The sequence below is a fragment of the Trichoplusia ni genome, chromosome 4 (genome assembly GCF_003590095.1).
Source record: "Trichoplusia ni isolate ovarian cell line Hi5 chromosome 4, tn1, whole genome shotgun sequence".
Classification (NCBI taxonomy): Eukaryota; Metazoa; Arthropoda; class Insecta; order Lepidoptera; family Noctuidae; genus Trichoplusia; species Trichoplusia ni.
Genome location: NC_039481.1, coordinates 5,633,630 through 5,657,676, shown reverse-complemented (window position 1 = coordinate 5,657,676; position 24,047 = coordinate 5,633,630). Strand labels below are relative to the sequence as shown.

The 24,047-nt window shown below is 34.6% G+C and overlaps 1 protein-coding gene across 1 annotated transcript in view; it reads right to left on the bottom strand.

Annotated features, from left to right (window-relative positions):
• The window catches only part of LOC113493547 (aquaporin AQPAe.a), a 30,716-nt gene extending 6,695 nt beyond the window's left edge, over positions 1-24,021 (bottom strand). The window contains exons 1-4 of the mRNA XM_026871567.1: positions 23,826-24,021; positions 3,257-3,348; positions 1,649-1,773; positions 836-1,105 (exon numbers count right to left, since the gene is read on the bottom strand). Of these exons, the coding sequence (XP_026727368.1) occupies positions 836-1,105; positions 1,649-1,773; positions 3,257-3,344 (483 nt within the window). The 5' untranslated portion in view covers positions 3,345-3,348; positions 23,826-24,021. The remainder of the gene's footprint in view (positions 1-835; positions 1,106-1,648; positions 1,774-3,256; positions 3,349-23,825) is intronic.
• Positions 24,022-24,047: the final 26 nt, after the last annotated feature.

Genomic DNA, 24,047 nt, shown 5'->3' with positions numbered 1-24,047 from the left:
TTATATGTTACATCTTACTATTTAAAGTTTTACAAAGAAATAATATATATTTACATAATTAAAATATTTGTTTTATTTGTCAACCCTCCATCACTTTTTTTATTAATAACTATCTTTAAAACTCTCGGATGAATCGGGAATAGATCTAAAAAGATTAATTTATTAGGTACTAGGAATAAATACAATACAGAGAATCTAAATAAGTTGTGTTATGAGTCATCAATTGAGTATTGTGAATGGTAGAGTTCTAAAGCTCTGAAGGTGTACAGGTGCAAAGCAAGTTTCAACTGTCGGTCACTGGTGAGTAAGACTTATAGCGTCAGGTAAATACGTAATGAATAAACAGTAGGAATGGAAATACATATTTAAATGTAACTACTATTTAACTAATATCATTCTATGTGGATGCATATAATACTGTGATCTTCTCAATTACAGATGGTATTGAAATGTCAAGCTGGTGTAAATATTAAGCTTACGAGTCAAGAGCAAAAGCTTTGCCCAATTTCGTAACAGAAAATCTCAGTTAGGTGATTCCTCGGAGAGAAATAGCACTGGTTGGGGTCGTCATTGTCCTCACCAGCTGGTTCACGTCATTATTATGGTAAAATGTTTTAATTTTTACGTCATCTACATATTAGTAGCCGTAGTACTTTACAGGCTTAGAAAATAATATTAAATCAAGCAATCTGCAGTAGGTATGATAGTGTGGTGAGGATAATGATGTTCTTAGTTTGTGTTACTTTTTTCCGGAGAATCCCCTCGATTTCGAGGTTGCGACTAAAACTACCATACAAAAACTATAAAAGTAGAAAAAAACTTTTTAGAAACTCACCCCACAGACAACGAATATAAGTACAAATCCAAGGAAGAATTCGATGCCGAATCCTTGCAGCTGGGTGACGTCAGTGCCGAGGCCGGTGACGCCGAGCTTGCCGGCCGCGCGCTCCGGCGTCAGCGCCTTCAGCAGGCCCGAGCCGGCGGCGGCGCCCGCGCACTGCGCTATGATGTACAGCACCGCGCGAGCTGGCTTCACGCGCCCGGCGGACGCGAGGCCTAGCGTCACTGCGGGGTTGATGTGGCCTCCAGAGATGTGACCGATTGCCTGTTCACAAATATAGTTTATGTGTCATCCTTAGAAAGTAGAGAAAATTTTCTTCTTGGAAAACCATAGAAGCGTATACATTCTTAACTCTGTTATCTTTTGGTGTATACGACAACACCAGCTGAAAACAACCTTTTTTTGCCCATCCTGCGATCGCTAACAAAACCTCTACCTTACCTCTCTGCTCCCTCAAATACATTTATTTACCCTAATCTCATAGATCCATTTACATATAGTACACTAGCTGTTGCCCGCGACTTCGTCCACGTGGTTAGAATTTTCCCCATTTTCCATTGTATCTTCGCTCCTATTAGTCGCAGCGTGATGTTATATAGCCTATAGCCTTCCTCGATAAATGGTCTATTCAACACAAAAAGAATTTTTCAAATCGAACCAGTGGTTCCCGAGATTAGCGCGTTCAAACAAACAAACAAACAAACAAACAAACTCTTCAGCTTTATATATTAGTATAGATAGGAATATTTTTCTGATGTTTCTATTTCATGAATACCATCAATGCCTCTTATTCGTATTAGTACGTACCGAAACAGCGGCGTAGACTGCAAGACCGAAAGCCAGTGCGATGAGGACGATGTCTGGAGCAGCATTCGTGCCCTGAGAGATGTTGATGCAGGCGCCGCAGCCGAACAGGTTCAGTAATAGGTTACCTGTAAAAATAAGTTGAGTTTTTTGGATTAAGCTATAGGATTACCTACTTGCTTGGTTTGAAATTGTATACAAATAGGTTGATCCATAGAAAGGACAGAATCAAATTGAAAAGAAACTGTAGCAATTATATTCGCTGGCAACTTTTAATATGACACGATGCAACCAATTTGGTACGAAGGTATGGTCTTACATTCTATGTTTGTCAAACTGGCATTGAACTTTCGAAGTACCTCGTCAGCCATTGACGCTCGCGGGTGCATTATATTTTAAAGTTTACGTCTCTACGACGAGAGATGACGCAACACGCCCTCAGATTTTATCGACCCTAGCCTTTCGTGGGTTGAAGAATAGTACGAATGGGCTTCCTCTATTTGTACTTGTAGTTAAATTATCGATTGGTTTATGGCTCAGCAAAAGCTCGTTCCTATATAATATACCTTTATTACCATATCTGGATACGGATTGATCGGAGGATTTTGTTTAACAGTGGAAAAATAAATGACTTACTGTTTAATTGGCTAACATTTTCACAATGACAATATTAAATTGTTCAAGAATTTATACCGATTTCCGATAACGCCGTCAATATCTGATATTTATAACGTGTTGCCCAGCATCAAACAGATGAAAATAGCAGAATAAGAATTCTATCGACGATTTTATGTATAATGTTTAAGAACGAAGTTCTCAAAAATGTTAAAAAAAAATATTTTTTTTGGCTCACCAACAATTGTTTACACGATAAAATATTAAATACATTCATCGCAATACAATACTTGTGAACAATATCTTATAAGAAAGCACAGCATGCATTATACTAGGTACTTAGTCAATGTAACCAAATGTTAAAAATATTACTGATTAAAATCATCATCTTGACATTTAGAAAGAAAATTTATATAATAGATCTATTATATTATATATGACACAACTAAGTATGGTGCGTCCTGCTATTCTCGATAGAGATCTGATGTCACCTATTAGGGCAGTTAGATGCCTCCGTTTAAGGTACTGACTGACAACGCAATGTGGAATTTCATCATTCCTACTAAGGGTATTTCATAGAAAAACAAGTAGCCACATCTGTAGTTTTTGTAGTTGTTTTTTACTTAACATAACTTTTATACTTGTGTTAAATAATAGTTAATAAACATTATTTTTTAGATGAGAATAAAATCTCATTATTTTAATGTCTATAATTTTATATTTAAAGACATGTTTAGGCTTATTACGGAGTTTAAGCTTGGCAAATAAAAAACTTGTAGCGTCAGCAAATTAAATTTGTATTTGCTTATAGTAATTCGTTTAGATCAATAATGTTAAATCATCGTTTTATGGGCCTAACTGTTACATCGTACACAAATTCGATAACGGCGATTGTCTATAATGTGTTTGCATTCACGATCTAGTTTATCTAGGTTTGGGGTTATAATACCCGCTATGATTATTAGCTCTTTGGAGCGAAAAATATGTTCGGCTTACCGATGAACTCGGCGAGCAGTGCCCTGCTGATGCCAGCGGCTCCACCGGTCAGCTCATCCAGTCCAAGCTTTGCACCCAGTTCTCCCATGGTTCTGAAACAATAGAATATTCAATTAAACTCATGAATGACGACCTCCGTGGTCGAGTGGCGTTCGCACCGGTTTCAAGGTGTCGCTAGCTCTGAGGTCCCGGGTTCGATCCCCGGTCGGGTCAATGTAAAAATTCACATTTCTACATTGTCTCGGGTCTGGGTGTTTGTGGTACCTTCGTTGTATCTGAATTCCATAACACAAGTGCTTTAGCAACTTACTTTGGGTTCAGAACAATGTATGTGATGTTGTCCGCATTTATTTATTTATAATGAGACTCATTGCATTATACAGAGGTACACGCGTGTATGATGTCTATTATGTATTAACTATCCGTGAGAAAATTTCAATGGAATTTTTATTAGCCCTCACGAATTTTTCAACGGGAAATACTTACGGGCTTTATTTTCATTTTCCTTCTCTCCTTTATTTTGAGTTTGATTACCGTTTTAAAATACCTTAAACCTAGAATTCGATACTCTAATAGTTTAATAACGACCCTACGCTACGCGTCGCTAGGTCGGCTAATCTGATAACATTTACACCTCGACTATTTACATATTTAACCGTAGTGGTTCTCGGGCTATGGAACTATGGAACAATGGTAATAATAAAGGGAATCAGTGGTTCGGCAATAATTCACAGTCAAGTGTAAATAGCAGGGAGATCACTTGTGATGGCCGGACGCGAATTATACTAATTAACTATGGGGTGCACGGTCCGGTCGTCGCCTGTGTACTGTGACCGGACTGAATGGAACAATTAACAGGAAATTGAGAAAGTGGCCTCCGGATACCAGATAAAACTGGCCTCTTCGCTCCGAGGATTTACAAAATACTTTTTAATTAATGTTATTCATCTTTTTGTTTCCTATTTTCGGATCATTATGAAAAGTAGCACATGTAACAAGGAAATTTGTAAGTCATAACTTTGTTTCCGCTGTTGATAGCTCTAAGCGACGTAACTCCCTTTATAGAGCTCGGGTTTCATGAGAATTTGATTATAGAATTCGTTGAAAATCATATAATTATTGAAATAAAGCTCAGCTTAAATAATAAATAAAGGAAAACCGCATTATTTTGTTGTTTTATTTATCCTCCTCGTTTCATTTCATTTACATCTGTTTTCCTCACTTTGTGGTTTAGGATATGGATTTCTTGAAGTTTCAGTTGTTTATGGTAACATTACAAACATGTTTTGATAGGCCTTTGAGGTAATATTTAATTTCTACAGGTGTGAGTAAGCAGCTGCAAGGTCTATGCCGTTTACCATGACCGCACCACTCGGTAATTATTTGCCATAAAAGCTTGATGTCAGAGCCCTGAAGGGCGCTAGGTAACGGGTATTATATGCAGTTTATTTTAATGTATTTTAATGCGAGGTGATAACACAACGATGTTGCTTTAATAAGTTTCTACGATCAAGTTGGTGGAATCAGGACGTATGCGGTTTTAATTATCAACCAATACACACGTGTTTAAAACTAATCGTAGTTTTTAGAAAAGGAAAGTTTTTCCTAAAATAAATATAATTTCAAAAGCATAAAACAAAGCAATGGCACGATGGACCGATGATTTGAAGAAGGTGGCTGGCAGCGGATGGATGCGGGCTGCCCAGGACCGGGATGGTTGGCGCTCTTTGGGGGAGGCCTACGTTCAGCAGTGGACGGCGATAGGCTGAGATGATGATGATGATGAAAACAAAGCAATGTTTTCTTCATGACTGTTCATCGCGGGTTTTATCCCCGCGTAGGATAAGCATTTGTGGGTGTCGTGACCCTTAACCCCAGAAAAACAAGGATTTAGATCCTTACTGCGGAAGGCGTTTATCCTTTTTTTTGTCGGAGTGTTGTGTTCCTCGTGTACAAACCTGACACTTTATGATGTTACACAATTATTCTGTTAGTGTACACTTAAGTTAGCGTTACATGAGGTAAGTAGCTGTTTGCACTTGATTTAGGTTTAGCTATCTCATATGTGTTAATACTTTGTGATAACAAACGGCCGCGTCTGGTATTGGTGTGTGTTTATGTGACTGCCTCATACGTCGCTGTTTGGTTTATACATTTGAAGAATCTGGGTAATTGGTATGATTTGTATTCCGGAGTGTTAGTAACTAATTAGATTGGGAACTTTATGTTCGGTGTGTAAAAACTAACTTAATATTGATGTTACAATTTTTTTCCGAAATTCATAAAAAAAATGTTGTTGGTCTCAGCCTAGATTTTTTTAATATTTTGGTTTAGTAGATATACAATCTAGTGGTTTTTTGAGATTACTTAACAATGTGCAAGACTAGCTGTTGCTCGCGTGTTTGCCCGTCAGTTATATAGCTGCAAGAACATTTTCCTCCTTTAGGATGTCAGGTAAACTAGCCTTTGTGTTAATCTAAAGTATTACTACCTCCATGCCAAATTTCTTCGAAATCAATAATGCCTCTCTCATCTCTGCCTGATCCTGTATTTTTATTATTATTGTGATTGTGGTAATAGTCAAAGTTCTCAAGTCGTATATAATTGCCACAAGCATGTTTAAATACATGCAAACTAGTATGGAATCATATGGAATTCATCAATATTCTCATTAACAGAGTTTGTATACGCTAGGCTGGATGCAGTGACAACGCGTGCAGGTGTTAATAATTATTTACCGTAACGTCATGCATTGATTGCTATGGTAATCAGTCATGACACCATTGTACGGGTGCGTATCAGCATATCCAGGAATAAGTTAACAGTTTGTTTGGTCTTGTCTGCCTAACTTTCTTCAAAAGATGTGAGGGTCGGTTTAGCAGGATAAAAAATATTTAACCAGCAAGTAAGTAGATAGATACTACTTATTTCAGTTTGTTTGACCAACATAAACCACTATCCAATGGCGGTTACACTTATTTAAAAGTTATCTTTGATGGCAGTTTGTTATCTTTTTTATGATCTAGACAAAGAAAATGACTCGATCATTTAATTTTCGCCGTGTGTGGCAGCCAGGATGCGTCTGTTTGCTCCCAGTCAAGTGGTTAGTACGAATCTGTTAAGGACTTTACAGGTTTGTGCCAAGAGGAAGTGACGTCAGGTGTCACCGTTACTCACTTAGGCCATTGTTACATGTTTGGGCACATTCCAATAATAATGTAAATGTCTCGCGAATTTGGCAGAGAATTACAATGTCTATTTCCGCAACCACCAATTGCATGATAAGAGGTATGGATTTACTAAACGTGGACGGAATAAATCCTGCTAAATACTTATATGAAGAAAGTTTGGTTACGTGTTTTACGTGACTAAGTATCTGCAGGATATGTTAAAGGAAATTCGGTACTTTCGCCTTGTCGTCAGTCTCAATCAGTTGAGTATATGTATGTATACAAATACAGTAAAATGTGGTCTATGCAGCTGTTAAAAAGAGACAACGACCCGTGGCTGTTCGACATTTCTTCTTAGGGTAGTCAGACAGGAAATGTCGACGCATGTAAAAGTGATGATATACAGAAAAAATAGTTTCATTTCATTTTGTTAACAATTGCAAAAGAAGTAGATATTTTACTAATAGATTTTTTAAACATGTAGAGTTTTAAAGTTATATTAATTAAGAAAAGTCTGTTTTTAAAGGAACATTGATTTGGAAAGTTCCATCGTACATACTTCAGTCTAATTCTCAATCTCAAAGTCATCAAAAGTATAATTGTAAAGCTTTCCAGTAAATAACTACACTAGATATCAATAAAATCTATCACCGAATAAAATATGGATGCTCAAATATGAGTGACTAATGATCGAGTACTGGTTAACGACAACAATACAGTGAAATTGCTCCGAAACTATTTCCATTTTTATGTCAAATATTGACACGAAATTACAAATGTACTCGTAGATCCGTAGGTTAATGGATGATGGAACAGGCGCGACTGACCTTGACACTCACCAAACACCATCATTAGGGAGAGACAGTGCCTAATGCCCATCTAATGGATAAATATAAACTGTGATTATTATAACGACTTGTCATGTCTGGCTTTATATTGACGCGTCAAAGATAGACCAAGGTTGCAGAGAATTACTGGAAGAGTCAGCTTTACAATTAATTCCCTTTGTACTGAAATTGCGAAGAAATGGCAATGTCTGTTTGTCACGAACCTGTTAACCGTCGATTCATTTACCTCGACGATGTTAAAATGTATTTTTTATTGTTGCCTATAAGTGGGCCAGTAGCCAATATGATTCTAAGGGAAATTTTGATATCATGGCATATGAATCCTTCAGCAGCGTTCTTGGACAAGCCAGGCCAAGCAGCAAAGCCAAAAACCAAGTTAAAATGAATTATTTACCTTGTTAATGTCAGATACTACCCATATAACAAGCATTTTAATTATATTTTGTGAATCATACACATTACTATTATCCTGTTACCGGAGTAGACGAGCAAATAAATTGTGGATTTTCACAAAACGTAGTAAAAGTTAGTAATGTTTAATTTAATAAATTGTTAACAGAAAACAATGCCATGTTTACGTGTGGTGTAGAAACAAAGATGTTATTACAGGAAAAAACACAATATAAGATAAGTGTTACTAGAAAAGGCTACTGGAATTAAATGAGGTCATGGCTAGTTGCCGGAATGTAGCACAATATTTAAGATAAATAATAACGCGTATGACACTATTTTCCTAACAAATATGTAGGCATATTTTAATTACGTTAACACTGTTTATTTCGAGAATGTATTAATGTATTAATGCTTTTTGTTGCTTGGACTGAGCCGAGTGCGTTAGAGAGCTAGTTTAGCAGTTGATAATGTCATTTTTGAAATCTCAGGAGTAATTTGAGACTTTTGGGTGGTAGCATTGCGAAATTCGATTTCAGTTATAAATATGGAATATGAACAAGTTACAACAATTAACATTTTTACAACAAAAAATTACAATACCATGTAAATTCTTTTGAAGTACTTACTTATCTAATCTAATCTTTTGCTATATATTAGTAGCGTTTTGGCTGTAGTCAAAATGAAGCAATAAATTAAAGAAGGAATTAACTAAGACGATAATACTAGGTTACTTGGACAAGTCATTCCTACTCAAGATATTTTTACTACTCCAAGTTTGCCATACAATAGTGAAGTATTGTCTTATAGCGGCAGAACTAAACAATTCTTATCATTGAAGTAGCGATTAGTATCTACCAAGTTAATAAAGAAATTATCGCGTCACTATCATCGCGACCTTCACCTGAAATATCACAACTAAGTAATCTTATTACCATTTACTATTAATAAGCAATATTTTTTGACAACAATCAACTCACAATGAACACTATGGAGCCAAATTTTAAGTATGTATTGGACTAAATAACAGCTATTTCAAGTTGAATAAAAAAAGAACCTCCTCCTTATGAAAGTCGGTGGATATAGAGCAAAAGACTTTTTTTATGTAAATGGCGTAGCCACAAACTATAGAAAAAAAACTGTTGGCTGTGAAACTTGACGGCGCGGCGGCTAAAGCGCATTGAGTGGCGTCTCTCTTGCAAAAAAATTACTTTGAGAGATGGTCGTAGGCAAACAGGTGATAGTTGAAAATTGTAGAACACCATACGTAGAGATAATGTTGATTTTGCTACGTAACACTTAACTCACTTTATTCTCAGCCAGTAACGCTTGATTTGAACATGAAGTCAACCTGGCAGTTGATCAGCCAGTTATGTTGGATGTTCAATACTACCCTAAAACTACTCTTCATTTTTTACGACAATCTTATTACATTAAAATAATGCGTGTCAATAGTGAAAATTAAAAAGCTTCGTAAGTCGGACAAACCCGACATGTCTTTTAACACGCAACTGTGGATTCAACTGACGGCTGACCATCAAGCTATGCTAATAAATTAGTAATTAGCTTATTCGTTATCGTCGCTCTACTAAATATTCAGATATTTACTAAAATTTGACTAGATGAAGTATACATGACTTAACTAGATTGTAACAAACAATATGTAAGAATACTTTAAAGGTTTAGAAATCCAACAATTATCATCAAAAACTGTTTGGTAAAACCTCTAGGGTTTACCGCACAGATTACAGATTTTATTTAAAAAAGAAAACAACCTTCTAACATCAAGAAACAGTACAAAAACAGTTCCTGAGCTCACAATCCTGTATTGTTTATACTAGGTACTGAGTCAATGGATAAACCTTGTTAATTAATTAATTAGTAGTACTCATTCCTCATTAGAATTTCATTCGGCTTCCCATTATAACGATGTTAAGTAATCAAATGCCACATTACCTTGCCTTCGTATTCACACCGTGTTCAGAATAAAATTTGCCTGGAAGCATTTCATTGACATTCCCAATACGAATGGTTAAGAATGGACATACCTTACAAGAGTCACAACTTATATGCATTGTAGCCGTATGGCGTATACATAATAGTTGTTTTATCGTGTTTGGCGAATTTATGAACCTCCTTATTTTGATCCTCATTACAATTCAATATTCGTATCGATTAGACTGTGTATGGTCGGTTAAAGTCTAAGTACTTCCACAGACGAAGCTGGCGAAACGACTTTTGGGAGTCATAAAGTTGTGCGATACAAGACTGAGCGTTGTCGTTTGTTTTATATTCGTTCAAGGGCAAAAATCCTACAAATTACCTTGGAAGTAGGTTAAAATTTTCATCATTCGAGTTTTGGATTATTTCGCGAAAGCAATGTCCTAAAATATCGTCTTTAAAAAAAGTAATTTCAAAACGACTGATATTCTAGGGATAACGCACCTATCGTCTAGGGGTATTATTAGAGTTTCAGTCCGAATTTGAACATCTACTCTTAAACAATCCAATGATCATTGTCAAACACGTGTGATTTTGAATTTAAGAAAAATATTTAACCTCACGATTCAAATATCCAAGTGTTAACGTCATACATATTCCAGAACCAGTGAGATGGATATCGAAACTGGTTTTTGACAACGACTGGATGTACCAGCGGGTAAATAATAACCAGATAGGCGTCAAATAAGTCCTCTCCTCAAACAGGGTTCAACGACCTGCGATGCACTGTAAGTTCTCGATGTGAATACAAAAAAAAGTTTCTATTTCTTATTTATTGACTTGTTAAGTATCTATAGGTGAATACAAAACCGGTATCCTTGCTTTTAAAATATTCTAATGTGAATGATCAAATCGGATGCCCATTTTAGATTATTTTTGTTCTTTCAGAAAAAGTGCTGTTATTTTCTGATCTAGTGCGTAACTAAACGAATTTTTGTCACATACATATATCTAACTTTACCGGAGGAAGATAAGTGTTTCGTGACCTAGAAGAGTCTAGTAAATTGTATTTATAAACTGATATTCTAAGAAAACGTTTAAGAATAATGTATCGTTATTGTAAAGCGTTTTAGTCTTGTTTAAAATAAAGTTGACAGCAACCGTTTGCGTTTGCCAACACACGCACGCGATAGCAATGCATAAGTTTACGAGTTGCTTTAAAAACGCTTCTGACCCGGCAATTCTCGACAACAGACTCGTGCACGGCATTTGCCAAGAACATTAATATTTAAATTATTATTTGTCTTCAATGAATTTTACTCCCACGTACACTGAAAGAAACAATAATATGCAACGCTGTGAGCTTTTGTTGTGACTATTACCTACAGAATGATGTGTTATAGGGGTGTTTTAGTATTCAACGTTTCTATTTTGTGTTAAAATCTTCATGGTCGCAATTAAAATGTACTAGACAAGAGTCGGACGGATTTTGCAGCTATGAATATAGGGAAAAATAAAATTACTTACACCGACATGTAGTATTACTTATTATTAATTGAATTCCAAGTATTTTGTTGTCAAAAACTCGTTTATGTCAAATGTTATTGGGCTCCATATGATATCTTTACGAAAAACGTAAAATATTCTATATTTAAATTCACAGGAAATGATAAGCAAATCTTTCAGATTACGTACATTCAAAATAAGTATTAATAAACAAAAAAATGCAGTTGTTTTATCATGATTAAGCTGTCTAGATCAGAACGATAACAATGTACCCTTATCGTAACATCGTAAGTACTCTCAGAAAACATCATTTATTATGATAACATCATATTTGGATTTACAATTCTTGGTAATTCAAGTTCAATTCAGTCGTTTCGATCTCATCCAATATTGAATGACTTCGACCTCTAAGGTAAGATAACCAATCTGAAATATTTGTGGAGATAAATACGCCATGGCTAGGTACACATTATTATATCAAACCTGTTATCTCTATGAAACTTGTTTGAAGAAAAAGTTATTTTTAATCCTTTTGACGTAGCGCCGTCATGGGTATATTTATTACCTTGGATAAACGTTAAATGTTGATAGTAATTTCGCCGGTGATGCTTGTTTACCTGTATTTTTATAATAAAAGCTTTTCAGGGTCAAATAGCTTACCCTGCGGTAAATCAAAAACCGTTACGATACGTAGGATTCTTAATTGGCTCGAATTTCTTATTAAAATTCTTAACGGGATTTTTTATGTTGCCTTGGGTTGTTACAGAGAAGCAATTAGATTTTATGTGACCGTGATTCAATGTTAATTCGCAAAGACAATTTCGTCCCAGAGGATGAAATGTTGGCAGAGCGCGGCGCACAGCCTTCGACTCTCCATAATAGTCGCTGGCGCAGACAAAGCGGCCTTTACCCGCATGCAATAATTACTAGAACCACTTAATTATTCAAAACATGGTTTTATGATAATCAAAGAATCCCGCTTAAATGGTAAAAAGTCAGCATGAATCACGCCGGATGCAAATCATCACACAAAGGAAATTATAGTATTTTTTAAATGATTAGTAAGAAAAGGCACGCGATAATTACGAATGAATGGAAAATATCATCTGAATTGTCTGCAAAAGTTTCCATGAATCATTTGAATGATAAATATTTAAATTGTTTACATATTGAGGAAGTTAGATTGTAATACTGATACACCGCAGAAACGTGGAATGGTGGTAACGCAGGATACAGTTACCAAGACAGATGAGTATCGTCATCTTATTTCAAAGAATGTTAGAGCAGAGTGGAAACATACAATCGTAAGAATTTATCTTAGGGCTGGATTTCTTAGAAAAGCTTGAATCAACTCTAAGCTTAATAACGCGTAAAGTCGTTTTATCCTTTTATGTGTTAAAGGTATGATAGTCTAGTCGTAGCTGTACTAACAAGTATTTAGATTATCAGAATGATGCTGTGAGACGTGGGTTAGTTCTCGCCTACGAGGTCCGCAATAGTCCTCTTCCCCAATTGAGTGTTACTGCTGGCGTGGGCCAGTATTAAAGTGATCCAGGTCATCAGTCATGCTCTTTTTATAACGCAGAACTAAATAGAAACATCTTTCTCATTGTACGTTCATAAATTTAAGCCCACGTTTCCTTTTAAGATGCGAGGTTGTTTAATGTAATTTGGTTGCCACGCATGGTCAGCAGTAACGGATGTACGTACTCATAGATTTTAATCCTAACGAAACTTAAATTTAGTTTTTATTTTGCCTTTGACCAGTTTAGATGTACTAGGTTAGGTATGTAGCCTCAAGATTTTGCCTGCCTATTTCCTGTTTCCAAGTAAAGTAGCCATCTACTATTTAATTAGATGAATGTTTGCGTGGATAACATTAATATGGATTTGCAAGCACTACCCATTAATTTAAATTACATAATTATATTTTCGGACATAATTACAAATTAACATAATACCTTAGATTGCTGCGGTCATAAAGGTTATTTGTTACTAAAAATATGAATTGTTTTATGTTTTATAATAACTTGTAACACTTATCTTAAATGGTAATCACTAATCCGTGATCTAGGATTACGTAAATTACCAGGTTTTCCATAAAGAATAATTGCAATATGTAAGAGTCGAGTTCGGATGAATCAATATTAAATTAGCATAGTTGTCATGGATTAAAATGTGTTCGGGTATTTTTTAATCTTTGCTTTTAATTTTGTTCCGCGAATTACCAATACGGTCGACTTTCAAAATTGTTGAAAAACCCATCGATTAATTATGAATGCTAAAAGGCTAAAAAAAATCATAGCAAGATTTACGAAATTTCGAACAGTTTTTATGTTTTCACAACTAAGTACCAAGTAATCGAAATCCATTTATAAGACATGTGAAGACACGCCTAGTTATCGAGCTAGAACGTTGTTAATAATGGGATCCAAGTGCCACGAATGGCAATGAGGTAATCGCCGGCTTCCCCAGGGGAGGTGCCGAGGCGCGCCTGTTTGACGTGACTGCTGACACCGCACACAAAGACCATTCTAATATTCCAAGGAGGTTGTATTATTGGTTTACTATTATAATATAGTTCACGAAGGAGTGTCTTACTTTGCGTAACGTCAAAAAGTTTGTATGCTATCTGTAAACAGCTCACATAATTGATACATACTAATGCACGTATTTTTTTGTATTTATCTAAGTCCAAACAATTTTGTTTTTTTATACCGATTTCATATAGTTATCGACTGTTGTGTCAACCCTAAAAATACCTTTAAAATATAAGTGTATGACAATATCCGGCCATGTTTGATTCCGGATTGTCTTTTAAGGATCCGACACTGGTTGGTACGAGCGCCCTACCACCTCACCGCAGCGCCTGTCAATGTTCACGATATTTTATTGTATTTAACATTCAATCAGTTGGACTGGGGTCTACCGCCACTTCTTAAAGTTGAATTGTTGAAGATGTGGAAGCGTGACAGCGCGTTACAAAGCGTAGAGCGGCCTCTCTCTTCCACATAAGGTGGTAGGTCCTGTGACCGAGAGTATCACTGATCGTGTTCATACAATCTGTAAATATAGATAATATAGTATGGAAAGGTTCGTTTGTCATTTGATTCTTCATGCGTCACTAGTCTAGTCCTTGCCCATTCAAATATATTTATGTTTCGATGGTAGTTTTCAAGCTTTGTATCATGATTATTCATACTTTTTCTTTTTATTAGATTTCATGTACATGTAATGTAAAATTCTGCTTACTGATTATGCTAATTGACATTCGATATTTATCAGTTAGTGCTTGGCGATTTAAAATAACAAGAAAAAGACATAGGTAAGACATAATACCCAAATATCAAATGTTTAAAAATATACTTAGTCGAAGGAAAATTACTCTACTGTGTATTTATTTGCCTTTTGTAATACAACCGCACAAGTAGAATGAAAACAGTTTCATTAGTTGATTAAAAAACTACATAAAGTACCTGGGAATACCACGCCTAATGTGTTAGTGTATCGTACTATCTGTAAATTACACCAAATATTAGTATTATAATCGATATTGAGCTATCAGCGGCCTGTTAATATCCGTATTATTTACTTATCTGCATATTCTATATCGAGTTTTCATTAAAGCGGTATTACAGTCGGTCAGGCAGATATCATTTTATAGGTGTGTCATGTCATAAATAATTTCCTTTTTTTTATCACAATTACTCATTGTGTATACCTACGTCACAATCACTAAATACTTTATATACGAAATGTAGAGTCACTTTACAAGCTACTTACAGGTAGCAGCGAGAGAAATTTTTGAATATAACAATTAAGTAACTCCGAAAGCAATTTGAAGCCGAAAAAACTCGAATGCGATGCATCTGAATGGTGTTATTTAAATAACCATAATTTCATATGAGGTTTGGTCGGAGCGCGCTCGCTCGCTGCGTGGTACAGTCAATTATCTATGGTACATGCGCGTTTTTTGATCCTCTCAGATAATAATGGTTGTGGCTCCGGGCCGAACATAATTGTATCCCGAGAATTGAGTAGGAAAACGATGGGGTTACGCTCCGTAAGCCTCCATGACTCAGTAATTTAGATAAAAAAAAAACATTATTTGGAGATTCACGTCTCTGTTCGACAACGCTTGTTTGAGAAGGACAGACAAGCTACTAAGTTCAATATCCATTAACTTTTTTTGTTATTCAGACACGGTCTGATTGTTACGAAACCTTTGTACCCACAAGAAATGAAATGTTTCGGCGTGTTGTAAGTGCCCTCAAGATGGACGTACTTCAACAATCATTCGAAATAGTTTACATGTCGCCTTGCTGGTAGCGCTGTAGACGCTGTAGTAAACCCTCATCTACGAATTTAGACAATTTTGAATATTATTTAAACTTAATAAAGTATGAATTACATGTTAACAAATGGTTGTATCTATTGCTTGCCAGACGATGCAGCGTTTAAATTAAATAATAATAATAAACGTTCAGAAGGTTTTATAAACCTGTTAGAAGAATATATGGACGCGGTATAATTGTGTTTTGAAACGAAAACAGCGAATTCTTTAACTGTGAATAAAGTAGCGATTTGTAAAATTAGTCAAAGCACACAAAGCGTATTGGACATTACAAATATGTGAGAAGCAAGTTATCTTAGGACGTGAGCGTGTAAATAATTGTCTTCGGTATCTGTAACGCTTATCATTACAATGTTTGACCAGCTTACGAGTATGTGCAGAGTATAAAAGAGTTTTCTTTTTGTCATTTTTATATAAAATTATAAAATTTGTAATTAGGTTTCAGGAGCAAACGATGCTATAGTTTTATGTTCTTATGATGCGAGCCCCTTAGTCATATAGACAAAGGGGCTCTATCATATTTTTTTTTTAGTTTGATACAAAGAAGAATTTTTGTTTTTGATACTGTAATATTGTATTTTTTAATTTTTTTGATACTGAAATATTGTTTTTCATACCTGTTTAACATTATTCTTGGCGCGAATGTATTGTTTAAGTATGGAAACTGTTTTGGATTATGTGTAGTTTATTATGGTTTTAATTGTTTATATATAAATATCTGTTGGTTTCCCTAATAAAATGAAAATCCTTAACAAATTATATTTGATTTCGTCACATTTTTGATGTATGTATAAGTATATCTATGTAGGAGTAAACCGGGCAATTATTAGACGGTTATATAAAAACTAAATGTGATTCATGTCTCCTAATTACGAAGCGGGCTTTTTTGCTCCGCTTCTCGCGGTAAACTGGTTTTATTCCCAATGTCAAGGCCTTGTCATGAAACGTTCAACCTGAATCGAATCGAAACCTCAATGTAGGTACCTACTTCCGGATAACTTATTTTATGGAATAATCTAGAATTTTGCAGCAGCCCGATTTCAGGCTGAATATTATATCAGTAGACCGATTTTAATTTCATGATACAGGGTATTTTTTTTGTACTTTCATTATTTTATTTGCTTTTAAGAATGTCTTTTCGTTCTAAAATTGATAGCCAATTAAGAAATGTACGTTATGTTTCGATAAAGTTTAATCGAAAACGATAGGTCTGAGCGACTATAAAGCTGAGCGTGTTACGGCCTATAACGATTTGATAGTTGGTAGTTGCATTATACATATTTCGATTTCTTTGAAGTTGCTAGTTATTGTATGTAGGTGTATTGGTTGGAGGCAGTAGCCAGATATAATCAACTTTGTTCTCAAATACCACGAAACCAATCAACTGTTACAGACGGATTTTATTTCATGTAATCAATGAACGGATACAACGCAATATCATAAATTAATTTTACAATTGTAAAGCCTTGTTGACATCGCGTGAGCGCTAATTGTAGTAAACCAACGCGTTTTTTTTCAATTATGAACATCCAATTAACAATTAGATCAACCCATTTATTACTATTATCAACATGTGTGCTTCTTAACAAGAATTTAATTAAACACACATATAATAGGCTTGTATTGTAGCAATTTATTTTGTAGTTTAGCGAATTTTATGGGTTGTTAACAACCGTTAATGAAGTGTTGCTGATAGCTTTTTTGCCTACTGAATTTATTTAATTAAGTAAATTATATTCAACAATTGGAAATAACGAAATAACAAACCGTTTCTAGTTTCTTAGGTTTGGTACTTCAGCTAAGTAAGTTCATTTTTGATAAAATATCGTCTTTAGGCGGTGGTTTTGAAGCGACAAAATTCACGCGGGCGAAACCGCAGCCAAATGCTAGGTGAACATAATTTATTTGTTTTCTGAAATAAGTAAGGGGTACAGCAACCTCTTATATAATCCTTATGAGAACATAGTTAGTCTACACAATAGACTATTATACTACTATAGAACCTAGCCATAATTATTGTTTTAGTTTACACAATTATCTAATCTTAACACTTAATAATATTACGATAAGGTATATTTGTCAATTAGAATAAAAATATATGATTCATATTATCATAATAACGACTCGGTGACTCTGTATGAGTAGGCTGTCGCAAACGACAAAATTTTCTGAAACTGACCCCTGTTATTTTTTAAACATTGACAATGACAATGACTACATTAAAATGTTTTCTTCCAAAGCTGACATCGGTAAAATTGTTACTTGTCTACTTGAAATGACTGGTGATACTGTCGAAAGGCATTTGTTTCTTTGGAAGACAATGTTAAAAGTATAAATTATAAAAATTGGAATGAAACTGTAGAAACTGTAGAGGTATAGATGATACGCTGCGGACAACCTAGGACGATTATAGAAGACCACAGTCTTATATAATGAGACCCAACGATAACTTAACCGCACAGACGTTACATGAATGGTATGACATCGATACGTATTTCATATGTATATATGTATTTCAAAGTTAAAAGGCTTATTACATGACAAGTTTATACCAATGACAAGGTTGATAAAACCACAGCCCTGTATTGTATTTAAGTTCAAGGCAAAAAAACACCTATACAGTGCAGGGTTATGTACCTATAGCCCTATAGTCGGTACATAACACGGCGGACGTCCGGTCCGCATTTCCCCCTAATATACTTTGCCCGCCTCCACTGTACCCGCACTTATTTGCATATTACGTACAACTAATTTATTTTTCTTTTAACAATATAATAAATTAAAGCGACGTTGATCTGCCGTGTAAAATGTATGACGCAAAACGATGATGGACGAGCCTGTGGCGGCACGATTGATATGTAACTTAACTAAGTCATATACTCCAGGGCATTGTGACGGCTATTTTAATGTTCTATGTAATGCTTGCTATTAATTCTATGATTCTATATTTTGTATTACTATTATTTATGGTCATGAACAATTTGTTATTTTTTAAGTGTAATATAATAGTACTACATCGATATCATGTGTCTCCAAAAAGATGTTAAACAAAAAGTGTTTTTGTCATCAACAATTTATAACAATCAACTTATTAAGTAGCTAAGTTAAAAAATATTAGATACATCAGAGTCGTTCGAATGAGTAATATTTAATCAAACTTTGTTATACCGAACAAAGGTGAAGCATATTATAGCGCATAACGTATAACTAGTTAATACGTTTTTTTTTTTAAACCTTTTCGTCTAACATGCCTTGCCAGTCAATCACATGGTAAGTCTTATTAACTGTAGGATAAACTGTCAAATATTTGTTTAGGCTACAGCTGTCAGTTTAGTTAAGGCAGTGTGTTCAGAGAATATATTTGACGGACACTGTCCACTCTTACGCCTAAATAAACATCACGCATATCTGAGAAGGGACGTGAAAAAATACTCGTAGATAGAGACACGCAGATGTTCAAACAAATTTAATACTAAGGGAATATCTATTTGCTCAAATAATCTGTTTTGAAGTTATATATTAGCTGACCGAATAAATGATTAAATCTTTATGTATTAGAAGGCGCTCAACATTGTAATAAATAGTTTACGGAGAGGCGTGGCAAGAAACCGAGAAGGATAGAGATTTTCAGAAGTTAAAACGGAAGGCCTTTGACTTGCAGTGAGATCATAAAGAAGGTTTATAAAAAAAGGATGAATCTAAGAAACAGTAAGAAAAATTAATAAACACTTTTGTTGGCACAGGCTTGTATGCATGTCTTTTGATGTTAAAGCTCATATTTTGTAACGGTGAAAACTTTTTTGCGTAACAGTCATAACGATATATTTTCAGCAGCTATTAAAATTCAACTTTACAAAATAGCATAAAACATTGTGTATACTGGAAACTTTATGTTATAAAACGAGATACATTTAGAATTAATTGTTTTTTAAATGGCCAGCGTACATTCTCAACTACAAGTACAGTTGTTATGTATTGTTAGAGTAGAAATAATTGTCAGTTATGCACGTTATTATAATGAATGAAGTCGTAAGATGACCGAGCGTGATCCATTTGAAAAAGGAGATTCGTTACGGCGATTCTGAATGTCGTTGACGAATTCAATGGCTCTGACTTTGCAGTACTTTGCACACCGTTTGTCATACTTGTCAAATCACAAGTCTGTCGTATAAGCGTGCCACGGCCAGCCGACAGCGGACGTAAGTATCGGTTACGAGACTTACGAGTTACGACTACTGTCACATACGGTTATCATTCCCAACAGATGTTTTAATGCTTTGTTTATTCATGTGACATAATTAAAATGTCATGCTCATGTCATAGGCTCAAAAGGAAATAAGTCTATGGTGTTAATCTGCTGACCGCTGCACTGCAATTGCCGATAAATGAATGGAATTTGGATTAAAATGACACCATTCGTATTCTCCTAAACATTTTGCTAACACAATAATTGGAAGTTTAGTACGGGGTGGAACACTGACTGGCTTAGCTACTCTACATTTTGCTGTTTGCAGAGAAAAGTATATCCTACGTGTAATAAAACTGTTTACAAAAGACAATGGAAATAGCATTCAGAGAAAACAAATTACTCTAATAACCTTAGTAAATGAACTACATAAAGCTCTACGTGGTATAATGATGTGTTATGAAAAAAGATTTATTAGCTTCTATTTATTACTAAGCTTAACCGATTTTTAGAAAGAAATCGTACCAATGGCTTTAAGAAAGCTACTTTTACTCACAGTAACATTTGTTTCCATTTATATTCTAAAATTCGTTCCGAAAAAATACAGTGGAAAACATACCAAGCGCAAAAGAGCTTAAAAAAACTACTTCTACTAGTAGAAGAGATTTCTTGCCAAAATGAAGATACTGATTTTTTTACAGCTCCTAAGCAAACGAATAAAACTTTGCATTAATTTTACTCAGAACTAATAATGGTTTTATGTTAATTGACTCAAATAAATACCGTCGTAACTATAAATCCTCATTAATGCACCTTTAGTTAGCATTAGACCGCGCCGGATATAAACTGTTGATATGCCAAGCTTTTCTACCGGGTAAATGGAAAATTCCATGATTTTTAATACTTGGGTAAATATTATTCATTGTTGATAATGTACAAGCGTATTTTATGGTCAACAATTAAACATGCAATGCAGAAAGCACATAAATATTCCAACATATGCATATTATAACCAAACACAGCACGCGTGAGTTGTTGGTATTTTAAATCGTAACTTAGGTACATCGGTTTAGTGTAATTACTTTGACATACCTACTTAAAAATTAAAGTAGAGTTTTTAATTAATAGAAATAGGGCACGTTCTTGGAATTGAGCTTTTTGTAATTTTATAAATTGTTTACTTTTCGACTTGTCTGCTCATGATTAAGGTCTCCAGTTGGAAACGAAAAATAAAACGATATATAATGTCTGGAAGACAAAGGGGGAGGCTTTTGCCCAGCTGTGGGTTCCTAAAGCAAGCTGTATATCCGGCGTAACACGACAATTACAGCAATATGGTCTTCAGACTAATGTGTCGAAAATTCCATTTTAATGACGTTGTGCAAGCGATTTATCTTTTGGTGTACCTATACAACAGTAGCTTATTAGAATGAATGAGCTAGAGGTAGATTAGACGATTGATGGTAAAAAATATATAAACGTCGCGCCGAACGTAATTCAATGTTTTTATTAAGCTGCAGTTTCGCTATTGTTTTTAAATGTGTCTCGTTTTATTTTTGTGCAGCGACGATTCTTAACTTTTTTCCTTTTAGCTCTTTCCAGAATGTAATTTGTGAATTCAAGTTTAAAAATGATGTCGAAGGAAAAACCCACGTGTCGACACGTAGTTTTGATTATAGGGGATTGCAGGTATCATTAATTTCGATGTATTACGAAACCAACAAAAACTGAATGATTGGCACGTTTCACGAAAGCAGGAAAATCCCTTAATCATTTCACGACTTTGTTCCAGTAGTTTTTGTCGTTCAGTTTAAAGTTTATTGGTGGACTGAATCATATTCTAAAATTGTAACAAGTATAGTCACTGCGGACAAACCGTATCTAATTCCCAACGAACAATTCGGATTTTTACAAATAAAGTTGCATCTTTTAAATAATTTATAAGTTTGAAATATGCATTCCGCGATGGAATTATTTATTTTCTTTTATTTTTGGTCACAAAATTGCAATCTAGAATAACTTAACAGCAGCGTGGGGTTTTAAGAAAAAAATCTTAGCTAATTTTTTTTAAAATTATTCTTAGTTATTAGCTCAGAGCAACTCCATCATCTAAGATGCCCATTTGTCGGTTTCGTTTTCCGATAAATCTGCCTCCAAATATGTTTATGCTAAATTAATAACTACATATTCACTATCCTATATCACTAAAAATGAGTTACGTAATGCGAACTAACGACGTTCATCCTACTTTGGTTTCCTGCCCCGGGCCGTGTCCGACCGTTTAGCAGGTTTCGGTAACAAGCACGCCACACCGCAGTGATAACTACCGAGCTGTTGACACTGTATATTTGTATATTATTGTCAATTATCTTGCGATTTTCATGTCTCAATGTCAACAGCGGCAAATATTTTATAACAGAAGTTTTTGGGTAGATCTGACGTAATGTTGGCTGTTGAAGGAATATTTTTTATTTGTATTAGTAGTCTTGTTTAGTTAGCTACAATATTATAGATACTTATATGGATTTTCAGTTATCTCATACTGATAGGTACTGTCGATGATATTTTTCCTGCAAATTTTATTGACAGGAGATATCCGTATACCTATTTTGAAGTAATTTCTCGGTTAATCAATTAAGTCATTGGCTTTAACTTTCGGATTGGACACGGACTTCCTACAAAACTGCAATACTAAAAAGTTTATTGTTTTCCTTAAGCTAAAAGTCGGTCCTCGCTCACCAAACTTGGATTAAATTTCAATATGTGAAGGTCCTAGTGTTTTCCCTTGTGGTCTGCAGGCCCTTGGGGCAGAAAGCCAAAGGTCACAACCTTAACATGGGAAGTTTAAACCTGTATTTTGTAAGTTCTGCAAATTAATTAATGAGCCAAGAGTTATTAAAGGTCTCGCCAATTAGTAGCGTATCGGAAATGATGCCTCGGGAACACTACATTGGGATAAAAACTATCCTACGTGTTAGGTAATCCTGGTTATAAACTATGTGTTCGTCCATTAAGTTGCGTCTATAAAAAAACTTTCTCGTTTATAATATTTATAGGATAGTAGGATTTTTAATCGATTAAACTTGGTTATACTGAACGATTAAGTTCTACAACAGTAATATATTGTATCACGCCAATGTTTACTTGAACTTCTGGTAAATATGAATCTTTATGACAGTTTATTTCTTTAGTTACCCTGCCTTCTGATAGTAAAACCTCGATTGCTAACTGTCCACGGAAACGCGATGTAAAATGCTACGAATCGCTTCGCAAATCCAGTAAAAATATGAACCCTATTCCAAAGTTTGTTTCGCTTAAGAATTTTTGTGACTTCATCCGTATGAAATGTAATCAATAATAAAATGATTCTGTGAATACTTAACTTCAGACTACTTTTGTAAATTTTGTTAAAACTTTAAACACTTCTATTGACTATAGATACCTACTCTTTATAAATGAGTTAAACGATACCGGCTTTGAATCGTCGCATTAAAACCTACTATAGACTTTCAGTAAAAAAAAAACATGATTTATTAAAAAAAGGGAGCTCTTTGGTCGTCACGATGCCGGAGTAATTAATTGACGTAGATTGTACTGAAGGTATCGCCGTAGGAACTGTTATTAAACCAAGCAAACACCTTAGCGGTTACACGTATCTTATCTTATCCAATTTATCAATTGTGGAAATCGTGATGCATGCCTTTTGTTACAAACACATCACAATGACCCCATTGGATATAAACAATTGGTCTGACTTAATATTAAGTAAACAAATTACAAATAAATAAAAAAAATAGTTAATATTTAAAAAGTTCGGAAGCTGTAACTGCTTATATCTGAGTAAACCTATATTTTGAAGTCTGATGCGTTGCTATTCATAACTTTTTATTTTTCAAAGGTATTTTTAAATTAAGTTCACAATAAAGTATTGTTCGTATTATCATGTTAAGAAAGTAATTAGATTAAAATCATGTTTCTTAAGCTACTATGATGGTTATTAAATATTAAAAACTTATTAGAAATTCTAACTTGATCTCAGTTTGCCGATTCATTGAAAATCATGGTAGGTAAACTATTAAAATGTAAAGCTTAATACTAACTTTAATGTCATAATATCAAAATAAAATTCGTATTAATACAATAAATAATAAAATAAAATAATGTAAAAACTCACATGGCTTAGTAAAACTCCTGAAAGTCTTTTGCAGAACTCCAAACTCGCGTTTTTATACGATGGTAAACACCGCACTTATCGAAATATAATTCAGAATAAATAATTCTGGATAAGTGTTATAACTTTTATAAGTCCGTATTTCGGTGTATGTCGTCTGCCGCAACCGGCTGTCGCGCGTTTTTGATCTCGTTTGAATAAATGTTTTGAACAAGCCGCCTTCTA